Source organism: Phalacrocorax aristotelis, chromosome 2 (assembly GCF_949628215.1).
Source record: "Phalacrocorax aristotelis chromosome 2, bGulAri2.1, whole genome shotgun sequence".
Lineage (NCBI taxonomy): Eukaryota > Metazoa > Chordata > Aves > Suliformes > Phalacrocoracidae > Phalacrocorax > Phalacrocorax aristotelis.
Window position 1 is genome coordinate 153,826,490 of NC_134277.1, and position 16,225 is coordinate 153,842,714.

A 16,225-nucleotide genomic window follows, 5' to 3' on the forward strand; every position below is an offset into this window, starting at 1 on the left:
CCTGCCCCTGGGGACGAATAACCCCACGTGTCAGTACACGCTGGGGGGTGAGCATATGGAAGACAGCTCTGCAGAGAGGGACCTGGGGGTCTTGGTAAACAACAAGCTGACTGTGAACCAGCAATGCACCCTTGTCACAAAGAGGGCCAAGAGCCCTCTGGATTGCATTAGAAAAGGATTGCCAGCAGGGTGAGAGAGGTGGTTCTTGCCCTCTGCTCAGTACTGATGGGGCCACACCTGGATGCTTGGTCAAGTGCTGGGCTCCCCAGTACAAGAGAGATGTGGACTTACAGGAGTGAGTCCAGTGAGAGGCCACAAAGATGATTAAGGACTTGGAGCATCTTTCATAAGAGGAGAGGCTGAGACAGCTATGGCTGTTGAGCCTGGAGGAGAAAAAGCTCAGGGTGATCTTACCAATATGTAAAAATTCCCTGATGTGAGGGAATGAAGAAGAGGGGGCCAGACTCCTCTCATTGGTGCCCACTGACAGACAGGAGTCAATGGCACAAATTAAAAAACCCCATGAAATTAAATCTGAACAGATAATTATTTTATTGTGATGGTGATCAAACACAGAGTAGGTTGTCCAGAGAGGCTGTGGAGTCTGCATCTCTGGAGATATTTAAAACCCAGCTGGACATGGTTTTGAGCAACCTGCTCTAGCTGACCCTGTCTGAACAGGCAAGTTAGTTAGACTAGATGACCTCAAAAGGTGCCTTTCATCCTCAGTGGTTCTTTGATTCTGTGTCAGTGCTAATCTTCCCAATCTGAAAAGAAAATAAAATAGGTTCATATAAAATTATTTGAGAATTCTGTTTTAATCTCAGCCTCCCAAAATGTCATCTCTAACCATGTTATACCCCATAACATGGTGTTAGGAGTTGCTTGATTTATTGAGGCAGAGAATGCAGAGTCACATACTAAGCCAACATGATTGTTTCATATTGCACCTGGTATCCCTTTGAAGTCACTTAGTCAAGTTCTGACGGAGCCCAGCCCTGCTGGCTTTCTGAGATCTGATCAGATCACACCCCAAGGTCATGCAGCATCAAGCATTTTATACAGATGTCTTTGATAGCATGTTGGAAGTAACACTCTGACATGTGCAAGTATTAATCACTCCACATGATAAAATACCTGCAGTTTGAAAGTATTTTCTACTATGGAAAACTATGGAGAACTATGGAAAATTGTAGTTTACATTCCTGCCTTTGCGTGAGATACAGATTAATATAGCCACCAATCACATTTATTCATATAGAACATTGAAGATAGCTTACGGGTATGTGAAATCTAAATAGACACATTCAATATGCATAACATACAGATAATTAGAAAGGTTTCTGATTTAATAGTCGCTTCTAACTTGAAATAAATACAAAATGCATTCACATTTTAATTTCCTGCAAATATGTGTTTACCTGTTCTAGTTTATTCCGGTTGCTTTTTAGTAGGTTTAATTCATCTCTATATTACCAGAGTATTAAGATATCAAAATATGGAAAAGGACAGGTAATAGGTACTCTGTCTCTGATACTGGGGCAGTTTGAATAGGAATGAGACAATGTGGTAGAAAGTGCCTTCAGAACACCTCGACATACAGTTTCTTTCTGTGGGTATCAGAGGTCTGAGTGGAGCTCTGAGGGAGGAGACTGAAGTACATTTGAATATATTTATTGGTAGTTTATAATTAGAGGAAGTGTGGGAATTCATGGGAATGTAAGTCAACACATGAATAAGGGTTTATATAGGGTGGAGGTAGGCTGTGAAAGGTTTGGAAGTGAAGATAGGTGGGTAACCTCAAGTGGAAACCTAAGGAGAGGCCTGGGTTGAAGTTTTGCCCATGTTTACAGACCTGAACAACAGTCTGAGTGAATGGCCTCAATGAACAAGAAAGGACGAGGCTGGCATGTTTTTATATGAGAAGTTAAGAGCTCTGTTAGAGCTTGTTGAACATAACATAATAGATATACTACTCCTTGGAGATGTCAGCTAGACAGGCTGCAATTTTTGTTTGGACAAGGAGATTAGAGAAGCTCTGTGAATTTAGCACTGTAATTAGAATTGGTTGCTGCATCTGCGTTTGCTGGTCAGATTCTTCAGAAACATACACAGCAGAGCTTTGTAGAGGCTAAACATCCAGCCTATTACAGTCTCTTCAAGTTCCTAATAGGAAAGGTTTGATATCAATGACTAATTGCCTTCTGTTTTTGTCAGACCCCTTGAGCAGCCAAAGTTCCCTTATATCTCTCCAGTGACCGGCTATTTTGGTGGGATCCATCAATGATGTAACAGCAGTGGAGAGGCCTTGGGATGTTGTTATGTGAGAGGAAGAAAGTCAGGGCAATCAGAGAAGTGCAAAATGCTACTCTAAAGAGTTACAGAAATACAAAGAAGTATTCAGGAACCCAGATCGGTGCTATATTCTGGTATCAGTGCCTTAAATTGACAAGTAAACCTCCTAATATTGTTTGAATTTCACTCAGCCTACTTAGTTGTATTCACCAGGTTAGCATTTGCCATGGTTTGCAATGAATGATCTTGCCCACATTTGCATAATCCCACTGACGTAGGCCTAGGAGTCAGTTTGGACAGTCCTGGCCTTAAATACAGAGCAGTTTGTAGTCAGAGTATTTTGATGTGTGCAGCGTGCTCACTCAGGGTTTCCTCCAGGGTGTCCTACCTCACCACACTCTCTCCCATGCTCTGGCTTGGGAACTGGCCAGAAAGAGCCACCTCTGGGGACAACTGCTTGTTCCTAACAGTGACTGTGGCCATTCTTCGCTAGCGAGTGGTCATACTCCTGCACATCAGGGAGAAGGAAGGGTGAGATCTGGACAGAGTGATCTGGTGCTTAAAGAACAGAAATGTTCCCGCTTGAAATGTTCAAAGCCATTTAGGACAAAGAGCTGTAATGCTTTGTAAGAGGTGACTCTGCCCTGGTGTTAGAATCTGTTAGGTCATCATTTCCTTGTTTCTCTAATTCTGCATTCTTTTATGTACTAATCGGCTCTTCATAGATGTGGCATACAGATGGCACTTCCATGCCTGGAGATAGCTATATTCCTTTCTGTTTCCTGGGGTAAAATAAACTGTTTGAAAAGTAGCTCATTGTTCAAGTGAAACAACTGAAGTGTCTGTCTCTTGTTCTGCTGTAGTTGCCTTGCCAATGGCATCGGATCTGCAATTGTATGATGTGTCACAGAGCAGCATGAGAGCGAAGTGGAATGGAGTAGCGGGTGCCACAGGTTACATGATCCTATATGGTCCGCTCACAGAAGGATTGGCAGCAGATGAGAAGGAGGTGATGTATTGAGCTTTCATTTGAAGAGCAGTTATTTAAAAAATAAATCTTTTAAAGAATAAACTAGTACATGGCCTTTGACCTCCCACTTGATCAGCAAACACTTTGGGGTTTTTTTTATGACTGCCTTAAGTACTGTATGTGTTACAGACTATGAATGAAGTGTGAGTACCAGTTGATTATTTTTATATGTCATTGCATTAAAAATGCCACAATTTCAGCTGAATTAAAGTGACTCTTTTGAAATTATATATGTGATGATACTGTATCGTCAAGTAAACCTAACACTTAAAGGAACTAAAAGTAAAGTAAAACCAAGGTATTTTCTAAGTGTGTATCAGAAGAATATGAAGTTTAGCCTTTGTTCTTATCAGGACCTTTAAGCAGATAAAATTTGCAGATATGACATTTATTGGTTTTCTTGTAGTTCTGTTCAACTTTTATTTTTAAATTTGAAAATAATGCCTTTCCTCAAAAAGTGATTTTTAGAAGGGAGTTTTAGAAGAAAAAGAAGGTGGGACAAGGTAAAGTCCAGTCTTCTGTCACTAAAATAGTAAAAACAGTAGACTTCTGCTGGCATATCTGGTCTGGGTTTTAAAAGTTCTTATGCTTCCATTTCTATATGTATAATTAAGATTACGTACAACATCTCTGTTCAAGCAAAAACACTACAAAGCATGCAGGGGCATGCAAGCTTGTGGAGTGTGTAGGTAGACACCGAAAGCTCGTGTAGACTTGTGCTCTCTGCTGAATGAGTGGCTGTAACATAATTCTTTTAAAAATGGGGCCTCCCTGAAAACAGTTCCCAGGAGGAGTAAGCCTTACCCTGAAGAAAGACTTTTTTTCAATAAGTCAGTCCATGTTAACATGGCTCTCAGTGAGGAGGTGGAGGAATAATACCATACACACCTTAAATAGCAACAAAGCTGAACATCAGTGTGCACAGAAATAAATTCCTCCTATGAAATTTCGGTCCTGTGACCAAAGATGAAACAAGGTGCAGTCTCAGTAGCTGCACATTCTAGAGAGGACTATTTTGTCATTGCTAATGTGAGTAGTTACTTTTGAAGTCCTCTTTCCTGTATGTTGGCTTTTGGCTTTTTGACAATTTTGTTCTTTTGACTATTGTGCAAAATCCCAAAATCTTGGGCCAAATAGCACAGGCACAGTATCATAAAAATGCTCAGCGGAGCATTTGATCACGTATCTAATCTCAAGTGTGCAAATAGCTCACAATGAGGAAAAATACTAATTTGGAAATAATATGTCTTTTTTTATTCATGGTGTGTTTAGATAAAAATTGGGGAGACTTCAACAGATCTTGAACTGGATGGACTATTGCCAAATACAGAATATACAGTCACAGTTTATGCCATGTTTGGAGAAGAAGCTAGTGATCCCCTTACAGGACAAGAAACTACATGTAGGTAGCATGTATCTATATTCACTTCAGTGTTAATAAAACTTCAGAATAGTCTTTGCATGTATTAGAGCAGACATCTGATTTTAAAATCTGATTTTAGTGGTCCATACTTGAGCTTCTCAGTGCGAATACTTAATTTATGGAGTCTGAGGATGTGAGTTTCTACAAAACAGCTTGTTTTTGGAACAGGATTGTGAACTCTCCTCTCTTGTTGGTAGTGGTATTATGGATATCCTTGTTCATCTTGGTGGAACTACTGACGATTTTCTGAACTTGCTGAAGGTGAATGAAGGTCACCACGTAGGGATAAATTGAGACTGCTCTGTTTAGCCTCTGGTAGCCAGAGGACCAGGTGTGGGGGGGAGCCTGCTCAGATGCAGAAGTTCATTCTTCTGGCTCAGTAGTAGCACAGACAGAAAAGAAGCAAAGAAGTTTCTGTCCAACCCCTGCTGCCTAACATCTGGTAAACGAAGGGTTGGAAAGTGCCTGTGCAGTCATGATAGATGGTGTGTCTTTAATAAGCAGCAAGAGTTTTGCCAGCTAAATTCTGTCCTCTGCTAACCGTACACAGCATTGTATGTCAGCTCTCTAAATAGCCTCAGCATTTGGAAGACAAAGGAATTGAAAATAAGCGATTGTGCTGCTGGGATATTTCTGGGACTGTGTTCAGTGACATCTCTATTGCTCCCAGCAGTGGAGTGACTGCTTCCTCTTGTTTTGTTCTCCTGGCATGAGTAAGCCAGTGCGAAAGAGACTTACATTTAATAGGTGAGAGAAGTTCAGGCATGCAAGTGCTAAGAAAAAGAAGGGTCAGAGCAATGGCTTGTAAGGTCAGCAAGGAATGGTGGAAAAAGCTCTCGGAATGCTGTTTGAACGGGATTGTCTCTGAGAGGACAGTTGCAGGTAGACAAGTGCCCATAACAAACTACTGCAACCTGGGCATGTTTGTGGACTTGAAATGTGTGTAGATTCTTAACACTCGGAGAATCAAATATTTGGCTCTTTGTCCCTCTGTTCCTTTCTCCCTCTCTTTGTCTCTCACTCCTCTTTCCCCCCGACCTCTGCCTTGCTTTTGGTCAGTATCTGCCCAGTATCTGATTTTCATTTATCCTAAGCAGTAGTTTATGTAGTTTATGACTCTGCCAGCCTGAATTCACTTCACATTGTGAAGTGATCTTGGAGGCTGCACAGCTCTAAACCTGGCTAACGCATTGGATGGAGGATCCCATGCAAATTCCAGATACATTGGCACAAGCCAAGGATTCATGGCTGCACTGTTTGATCACAGAAGCTAGTAGCGTGTTAGTCAGACCATCACTGCTGTGACCAGACCACAATAAAAATCCCCTAACTGTCCTGCAACCTTCATGCATTTTTAGGGTGACTCAATGCAGCCAACTCCGACTGGTCTTTAGTACTGTAATATGACAGAAGATTGATTGTAACCTTCTGTATGCAGCTCTTCAAACAAACCCTCTTCTAACAGGCTTTGACTGATAAGGCCCTGGGGCAATCTGGGAGGAAAGAAGCTCTTGGTGAACACTCCTGTCCCACATGGTCAGTGTTCAGTGGTAATGTCTTCCCTGTCCGTGCTCAGGTTTAAGCTGCTTTTTCTTTCAGTGTGATTATTTCGGGCTTCCAGCTGCTGAATAGACTACCTGATATTTTCTTCCTGGAGCATATATCTGGCTGGAGAGTGATGTGCCTAATTTTCAGTAGTATTACATGCCATATCTGGTATTCTGTTTTTAGTAAATATTATTCTACACACTGTATCATCTCATTTACTGTAGTGAAACCTTTCTCTGTGCCAAACGGAGGCATGATGAAGCTCATTCTGGGGTGGGGTTTCTTTCTGGGGCCAAGATTTATCCAAGATTCACTGAAATATCACGTAACCCTGGCAGCAGGACTCCCTGTCTGGTTGAAAGCAACATTGTTGGGAGGTTTGTTACAAAAGGAGGGAGCTGAGACTGAAGCATTTTGTGGTACGGCCTAGATGGTGAAATGACAGGAAGTAGAAAAGAAAGCCAGCAGGTGATACTCCCTTCACTAGACTCTTGAGGAATATATTCAATGCCAGAAAATGTGGCAAACCCATGTAATACAATTTCAGTGTGTTCCCGTCTTCTCTTTCCTCATAACCAAGTTGACTTGACTGTTCCTAAGCTGGTTAGGTGTTTGCTTGCAGATTCTGAGTTGATATATGGCCTGATTAAAGATCCCACATAATATATGTTTTTTTATCTTTTGCATTTTCCTGTGTGCTCTTGCATGAGGGAAACAGCTTCTGAAGTGCTGATATTTATTTGTCCACATGGATTGGTGAGCAGTGTGTGTGTGTGAGGGCAGGATGGATAGAGGAGGTATTCACAATTCAGAGGAAATAACCAGATGTTGGGCTAATACAGAACCTACTGCTGAGAGTAACAGACAGCACAAATTGCTTTTTCTGGTGCGACAGAAAAATGGAGACAATCTGAGGCTCACTTGCATGACCTTGTTTTACTTCAGCTCATGGCATTTTAGGAATACATAGTATATAAAGATGGCTTTAACTGGGGTTGTTGTTAGGAAGCAGCTTCTTGTGTAATGAAAGAGGAAAGGTTAAGCAGAGGTAAAAAAAAGTAACACTTTTGGAGATCGTCTGAGCTAGTTATGCTTTTGGACAAACTTAACCGTATGTCAGGGACTTCTAGGATTCAGAAGGTTTTTTTGCCAAAATACTACTGCCATGAAATATTTTTGCTGGGATGCTCATCGAAAACAAATGCATATAGGATAAAGATCTAGCTGAATTAGATTACTTTACAACTACAAACACAAATTTATTGCAAGCATTGTGTAGGCTACATCGTGCTATGGTATCTGCTATGAACAATAACATAATTTATTTCTTTTTCAGTATTAGCTGAGATGTACTTAGCAAGACTGAAAGTTCTGTTTCAGCAAAGAGCTAAGCCATTTTACCTGCCTTCAAGTACTTGTGTAGCTTCATTGATGTAGGTCTTTTAATATAAATATTAGTGACAGAAGTTTTTGAATGGAAAACGTGCCATTTATTTTCAAGACATGAAAAATTTCACAGCTAAAACCTGGAATCACTTTCGTGGTTTTATCTCTTTCCTTTTCAAGTGCCTCTAAGCCCACCAGCAAACTTGAAATTTTCTGATGTTGGACACAGTAGTGCTACGCTAACATGGGATCCTGCTTCCAAAAATGTAAATGGCTACCGCATCATGTACGTTAAAACAGATGGAACAGAAACCAATGAGGTAAATTATTAGCATCTTTCTTCCCTTAACCAATCTCAAACCTTCCCAAACTTCTGTAATTATTAAGGGTAACTTTTATAAACAAAAGCTACCCTGCAAGGTGTAACAAAAGATTGGCTAAAGAATTTTGAAACTTACTGCAAATAAGAGTTTGCTTGGTATCGGGTACACATTTAGAGTGGATCGTAGAGTGGGGGACAGTACTCTGAACTTCTCACATACCAGGCAGTCATTGCTGGTGCATGTAAACTGAAGGAAACTACTGAAGTGAACGATGGCTTGTAGGTGGTGGATGCTCACTAAATGTATGGTATGGAAATACTTATTCTTGATTCAGTCCAGATAACAAGTCTTCCAGTATGTCATACGTCATGGACTCAAGCTCATTCAAAAAGACTATCTGAAAGCTTTGACACATTTTCTTGACATATATTGCTTTAATTATATATTGAAAACATGCTTCCTAGAAAAAGGATTTGGCTTGGGCAGAATGATGATACCAAAACTTTCTAGCTTAGACTCTTGTGTCTAATAATTTACTTTTTGCAGTATTTAGTTATGCCTTGCTATCTAAAGGTCCTTTATAATAGCTTTTAGCAGCATGAATTATGTGATAGAATGAAAAATGGGACGGAATGATATAGAAATCTGAAAAAACACAGAAGTTTAAGAAAGATAATTGCAGTAAATGGGTCCAATTATTAAAACAGGCCAGATCCCTTATAAAATAAGTTGTCATGGATAACCTAGCCCTCCAAAAACGTCTTTAACAGTAGTTATGTGTAATTATGTTTCTTCTGGGACATATCTGGCCTTTCATCCATACAAGATGGAATATTTGTAGTAAACCTGAATAATTCTTCCTGAGTTGAGAAGAGAGCATACCTGTGCAATGTTTTCTGACTTTCTTTCTGCTAGGTCCCTTAAAATTTAAGTTAGAAATTAAATCCTGTTGATTAACCTTAATATAAACGAACATCTGTCTGTACTCATCACAATGGTATTTGAACATATTGGGCTTGTGGTAATATACTTTATAGCGTGAGTGAATTATTCAGTGGGTTTTTATCTGCGTCTTATCTTTTCCTTTATGTCTGTTCAAAGAACAGGTGGCACTTTTTTGTTTGCTTTGCATTGGTAGCATTTCCCCTGTGGTGCCGAACTAACATGACAACGGATAGTGGGACTGATAAACTGCTAGTTTATACATCTTTGAGTTTTATATCCCTGGCAAAGCCTCGATAGAGGCCAGATGAAACTGTCATCTTTTCTCTTGACAAATGTTAAGCATAATGGTTTATACAACGATTATGCATTATAAGGGACTGGATTCAATAGCCCAAAAAGTTCCTTCCCCTTCTGTGCTCCTGAACATGCAGTGCCGGTATGGTAGCTAGTGAGTTAGGCTTACTAAGGCGGAATTCTCCTTTCCCCTAGTTTGTCATAAACAAAATTTTCCTTTTCTTTAGTTTGTCTATGTTAATTAATTTTGTCAGTTTTTATTGCCCCAAACTAATCCTTGTGCATAGTTTCACAGAATTTCTCTAATAATTACATGACATTCTCTTTCTGTATCATTACCCAGGAGAATTTCAGACACTGATAACGTAGACTATATGATCGATACCTATTGCAAATTATGCTTTCTCTAGGTGGAAGTTGGTCGTGTTTCAACCCATACTCTAGAAAGTCTGACGTCCCTTACAGAGTATACCGTTGCTATTTTCTCCCTGTATAACGAAGGACAATCCGAACCACTTACTGGCAGCTTTACCACAAGTAAGTATAGCTGAACTTTTGATGGCTTTCCAGTGAGAATTTTTATACTGTCTTACTTCACTGGAAGGTAAGACCAGTAGCAGCAAGTGTCTCTGGTTGTGAATTCAGATATATGGAATGCTTTCTGTTATTTTCATTGGAGTTTTTGGCTTCTTTGCTCCCTTATTATGGGGCCAATTGAGCCCTTACTCATGGGAGTAACCTCTTGACATCATGAAAGCATTTGTGTGGATAAAGTTCATTTCTTAAGTCTTCCCACAATAAGCCATTTTAAAGAATCTTTTATTGCAATTTAGGTAGTAAAGTGTTTGTCTCCCCAGCTTTCTGAAGCATCGTTGAGTGTGATGGCATTTTCCTCTCCAGCTGAATTATGATGAGGTTTGAATCATACATTTAACCAGTGAACTATCTGGGCAATAAAAGGTAGAACCTTATATAAATACAGAGAAACCGGAACACCAAAAGGAGAAAATATAAGACATTTAAGGCTCCTGTAGTCCATTTAGCACAGTTTGTAGTTTCTGTGACTGCAGTTTTGGTTAAACAAATGGCTGATGACACTTAGTAATGCTTTCCAACATAACAGTGGGAAGAGAAGGACTTTGAGGGAGGAAAGATAAACATGAGGTGGAAGAGGAAGGAGAACGTACATGTGCAAAATGAGAGGTTCCTACTTGCATGCAAATTGCAAATGGAAATCCACACAGAGTCTCTGGAAAGGGCAGAGATTGGGACTTTGCTTTGAGGTAGAGGAAGAGAAAAGAGCATGGTGCACAGAACTCTGAGCAAAGGAGAGGGAGTGAGGGTTGCATGGAGCTCCTTCAGTGGAGAGAGGACAAGGAGGCTTGTCCAGTTAGAGTGCATAAACAGCATGAATTGTTCTAATTCCCCTCTTCCAACTAGAAAAACACTTCCCTAAGTACAAATAAGTGTGCAAAGAATCTGTAGTGCCTTTGTTATCTACCTCCCATGTCATACTCTTTGTAACAAACTGCAAGTAAAATGGTGTGTGCTTGACATGGCCATCTATGCAAGTCTCGGAGAATAATTTACTCTCGCTTTTGTTTTGCAGAAAGAGTTCCGGCTCCCCAGCATTTGGAAATTGATGAAGCATCGACAGATAGTTTTAGGGTCAGCTGGAAGCCCACCTCCTCAGATATTGCTTTTTACAGATTGGCATGGATTCCTTTGGAGGGGGGGGAATCTGAAGAGGTGAGTTCCCTTGACTTTCTGGGGGTGTGAAATGGAAGAGAGAATTCCATTCTCAGGACACCTGTGCTGCAGCTTCTGCCAAATACATATGGCCAATTGACTTACAGAAAAATCTGCCCCACTGCAAAGCGCTCTAAACCAAAATCAAACAAAAATTCCAGTTTCTCTTTGAAGAGGAAGTGAGGAAAGAAAAGGACTGTTGTGAATAATCAGTCTAATTTGTAATGTGCCAACCGCCATAGAACTAGCATTGCCGTTTGTTTGCTACTTCAGTTTTTAGAGGTTCATGTTCTTCACTGCTGTGAAGATGATGACGGTAGCTGAGCCAGAGCTGTGTTACCTCACATAAGTGTTCACATTTGTCTAATGTGCAGGCCACAGTAAAATTGCCTGGGAAGCCTTAGTTATGTAATGTTACAAAGGGAAAAGTTTACACTTAGTTAATTTATTAGATTGTTCCTTTATTCCGCTTTACGGTTCTTCCTTTTTTCCCCTCATGCTGTATTTTTTGCTCTAGGCCCTTGTGCATGTTCTCCCTAGTACCATTTTCATCAGTCGGAATTGTTAAATGATTTTGCATCCCTTTAGCTTTTCCTGTTTTATTCTCTTTCAAGTAGAAAAAGACACTTTCTCTCCTTTTCCCAAATTTTCAACTTCTGTAGTCTGTCTCATTTCCTCTTTCGCTTTCTTTCTTTACTCATTCTTACGGCTTCTTTTGTACTCCTCAGTCTTTAATGACTCTCTCAGATATCTTATTCTCTTGGCATCAGCACTGTGAAAAGAGGCCACATCCACAAACTGTTTATCTGGGTACAGAGCTCAGTGGGGAAGATGACATTTACCACCTGGCACTAGGTTTCTTGCATAATTTTGCCTTCCATTAGGGCAGAGGCAATTGTTCCATCCGAGGTTATGTGGCGTTTTTTCTGTAAATTTAGCTTAGCCTGATTCTTTCTTCCCTTTCACCTAGCGAGAGGTAGTCACACAAGAAAGAAAGAAATCACAGGAGTGAGCAGGGAAAAGGAGGAGTTGGCCAATAAGTGAATGAACACAGGTCATCCCCTAGCATTTTCTCCTGCAGTAGGTGAACTGATTTGTTTCTTTTTCAGTTCCAGCATGTAGCTGTCAGTGAATCCTTTAAGCCATATGCATTTTTAAGTGATATTTATGATATTCTTTTAGTATAAGAATAAATGATCAAGAAATATTTGAACTGATAAGGTTCCACTTATTCATTGTATTCACTAAGAACTGCTGGAGGCCCTAATATTTTAGTACGTTGAAATATTAAAAATACCCACAAGCTGCTTTCTGTTTCTCCTTGCATGACCTCTCTAATGGGGTCATGCCTAGGATAGCACAATACCTCCAGGCTGTTGCCTCTTTAAGCTTCTTTCCCAGCTAAGTGATCAGTCATGCAGAGAAATGACATGCACTCCCTCTGTCTTTCTCCCAAGACCCAACTTGCCAATTAGTTGAGTGGGGTCAGGGGGTGGTGGTGAGAATTACACACCTTTTGGCTTACTTCACCCACGCTCTGATGGGTGAGGAGCATTTAGTGTGGTGTTAGCACTGAAGAGCCAAAATAAATTTAAGGGTGACTTTTTATTTCAAGGTAGCAGTGGAGAATGCATGCTGTTACACTCATGCACTTGTTACTATTCTTGCTTCTGTTATTTGTCCTCTCTGTTTGAAAGTTCAGCACTTTGTTCCTCTTTTTTTTGTGGTCTTCTCTGTGGGCTAAATTAGGAGGGAGTGGAGGGTGATGGAAGTTAGGCATCAGAAAGTATACAAAAGTTATGTTTAAGATAGTAACTACGTATAGATGTTTTACAATGATCTGGTACACGACTAGAGGCTCTGGGCAACTGGAAAGGTATTACTTATACCTACTTAGTATACAGCTAGATTCACTCAAGCTTGTTTCTGAAATTTTCCCAAGACAATCTGTACCAGAAAGCATGCAGCATGGGATACCTAATTCATTATTTGATAGTTATAGAAGGCATAGTCCCAACTAATTTCTTTCTGCTTTTGTTTTCTGTATCTGAGTTCAGAAGGTCTGTGATTGTTTTATGGGTGGTTCTTCCCCAGGACCAACACAGGAAATCTCCTGTGGCAATTGAAAGAGTAAAGGGTGATTCACTGTTTCTGCTAACTGCTGCAGTAGATTTTATGCATCATATAACTATTGTTCAATTTCCATTATGAGTTTACTTTGATTCTGTATGTACTGTGGCCACCTTTAAAAACTTGCCAGTGTTATCCTAGAGACAGCTTGTTTTGTGGTAGCATCTGTGTCTGTAACTGTTGCAATTTAACCCTGCGGGCAGCTAAGCCCCCACAGAGCCACTTGCTCACTCGCTCACCACTGGGATGGGGGAGAGAACTGGAAGGGCAAAAGTAAGAAAACTCATGGGTTGAGATAAGAACAGTTCTGATAATAATAATAATAGAATCATTAAGGTTGGAAAAGACCTCTAAGATCACCAAGTCCAACCATCAACCCAACACCACCATGCCTCCTAAACCATGCCCTGAAGTGCCAGTATACACGTCTTTTAAATATCTCCAGGGATAGTGACTCCACCACCTCTCTGGGCAGCCTGTTCCAGTGCCTGACCACTCTTTCAGTAAAGAATTTTTTCCTAATATCCAATCTAAACCTCCCCTGATGCAGCTTGAGGCCATTTCCTCTCATTCTATTGCTAGTGACCTGGGAGAAGAGACCAACACCCACCTCACTACAACCTCCTTTCAGGTAGTTGTAGAGAGCGATAAGGTCTCCCCTCAGCCTCCTCTTCTCCAGGCTAAACAACCCCAGTTCCCTCAGCTGCTCCTCATAAGACCTGCTCTCCAGACCCTTCCCCAGCTTTGTTGCCCTTCTCTGGAAATGCTCCAGCACCTCAATGTCCTTCTTGTAGTGAGGGGTACAACACTGAACACAGTATTCAAGGTGGGGCCTCACCAGTGCCGAGTACAGGGGCACGATCACTGCCCTGCTCCTGCTGGCCACACTATTGCTGATACCAGCCAGGATGCTGTTGGCCGCCTTGGCCACCTGGGCACACTGCTGGCTCATGTTCAGCCGGCTGTCAGCCAACACCCCCAAGTCCTTTTCCACCAGGCAGCTCTCCAGCCACTCTTCCCCAAGCCTGTAGCGTTGCATGTGGTTGTTGTGACCCAAGTGCAGAACCCGGCACTTGGCCTTGTTGAACCTCATACAGTTGGCCTCAGCCCATCGATCCAGCCTGTCCAGATCCCTCTGTAGGGCCTTCCCGCCCTTGAGCAGATCAACACTCCCGCCCAACTTGGTGTCATTTGCAGACTTAATGAGGGTGCACTCAATCTGCTCATCCAGATCATTGATAAACACGTTAAACAAGACTGGCCCCAAAACTGAGTCCTGGGGAACACCACTTGTGACTGGCCACCAGCTGGATTTAGCTCCATTCACCGGTGCCTTTCAACCTGTGATTCTGTGATAATAGTTGTATTGTGTAGATATATACACTACACCACAATAATATTGTGTATATATATACACACCACACAAACAATAATAATAATATTAATAATAATAATAGTAGTAGTAGTAGTAGTTGTAGCAGTAGTGAAAAAGAAAAGGAAAAGGAGGGGGGGTAGAGAGAGAGGGGACACCCAGGAAAAAACAAGTGATGGAACTGCTCACTGCCCACCAAGTGATGCCCAGCTGGTTCCTGAGCAGCAATTGCTGGTCCGGGCCAACTCCCCACAGTTCATATACTGTGCATGACGTCATATGGTATGGAATATCCCTTTAGCCAGTTTGGATCAGCTGTCCTGGCGGTGCCCCCTCTGTTTTGTGTGCAACTGGCAGAGCATGGGAAGGTGAGAAGTCCTTGTCTTGTTGTTAGGTAGTGTTTACACTAAGTAAGTCATCAGTGCGTTATCAACATTCTTCTCATCCTAAATCCAATACAGCACTATACCGGCCAGTAGGAAGAAAATTAACTCTATCCTAGCCAAAATCAGGACAGGAACCTTAAAACTATTCCCCAAACCAGTCAGCCCATTTCACCAGAGCTACTGCTCAGGCTCTTTGCATTCTGCTTTGCAGTCCCTTTAGCTCCAATGCCTGCCCATCTGTTGATCCCTTCCAATAAAATAAATGAAACACACAAAAATCTGAAGTGAAACCTACTTATAGTTAACATTGTACATGTGAATCTTCTGCTGCTGTCATAGGTGGAAATAAGGGAAATTACTATTTAAAACATCACACCATACAGCAAACCTCATCAGCACATCTCCCCTAATCCCCAGGTCTGCAGCAAATGTTATTTCTAGTTGCATTCAGATGTGTGGAACCATAACTTGGACTATTATTCTGGTATAGAAACAGCATTTTGTAAGGCTGTAGAGATGCTGAATACATTTGTCATAACAGTGCTTGAATGGTAGAAATATGAATGAAAGTTAGTCTGCCCTCTTATGTTGCTTTCATTGATGAATGCTTTGAATTTTAGTGATTTTTATGGTCAGCTTTAGCAATTAATTAGCTGTGGGTGAAAGTGTAAGAACTACACATCAGAATAATCAAGCTAGCCATAAAATAATAAATAAGTATCCTTAAGAGGTCTTTTTCCAGATGTACTCTGTGATACTTTTTATTTGAACATAGCTAATAAATTGGACAAATCTGAGTGTAGATTTAATTTACTTTAAAGGAGAATCCATTTTCCTTCTTTCATTTCAGTCAATTAATATAAATTAATAAAATGCAGAACTGATTTTCTTTAATCTTGCTGTTTTACTTAGGTGGTCATAAACGGAGAGGCAGACAGTCATGTTATTGAGGGTTTGTTGCCCAACACAGAATATGAAGTGTCTTTGCTGGCAGTTTTTGATGACGAAAGTGAAAGTGAAATTGTTGCTGTTCTTGGAGCTACATGTAAGACGAACTCTTGATTGTAATCTTTAGAGATGTTTAAGTGATTTAAATGTAATGCATATATCTTATATTTAAAATATAGTCCATCTTTGGGTAGCTATAATATTGAAGAACGTGGTGATATAGCACCAGGTCTTTTGCTGACTGTATTTTTTGCCTTTCTTATTTAATATTATGTGGTAGATGGCACTGAATCAAAATGATGGTTTGGCTCCCTATGTGAGCTGTGGTATTAATAACCTTTGGATCCAGGCAGATATTCTTCCATCCTACATTTCAATATTTAGTCTTCGAGCAGG

General features: G+C 40.8%; 1 protein-coding gene across 7 annotated transcripts in view; it reads left to right on the plus strand.

Annotated features, from left to right (window-relative positions):
* Positions 1-16,225, plus strand: part of COL14A1 (collagen type XIV alpha 1 chain) — a 126,169-nt gene that overhangs the window by 44,555 nt on the left and 65,389 nt on the right. For all 7 annotated transcript variants that reach the window (XM_075085694.1, XM_075085693.1, XM_075085697.1 and 4 more), the window contains 6 exons: positions 3,159-3,304; positions 4,598-4,727; positions 7,863-8,002; positions 9,655-9,781; positions 10,854-10,993; positions 15,794-15,926. In XM_075085694.1, coding sequence (XP_074941795.1) covers positions 3,159-3,304; positions 4,598-4,727; positions 7,863-8,002; positions 9,655-9,781; positions 10,854-10,993; positions 15,794-15,926 — 816 coding nt within the window. The remainder of the gene's footprint in view (positions 1-3,158; positions 3,305-4,597; positions 4,728-7,862; positions 8,003-9,654; positions 9,782-10,853; positions 10,994-15,793; positions 15,927-16,225) is intronic.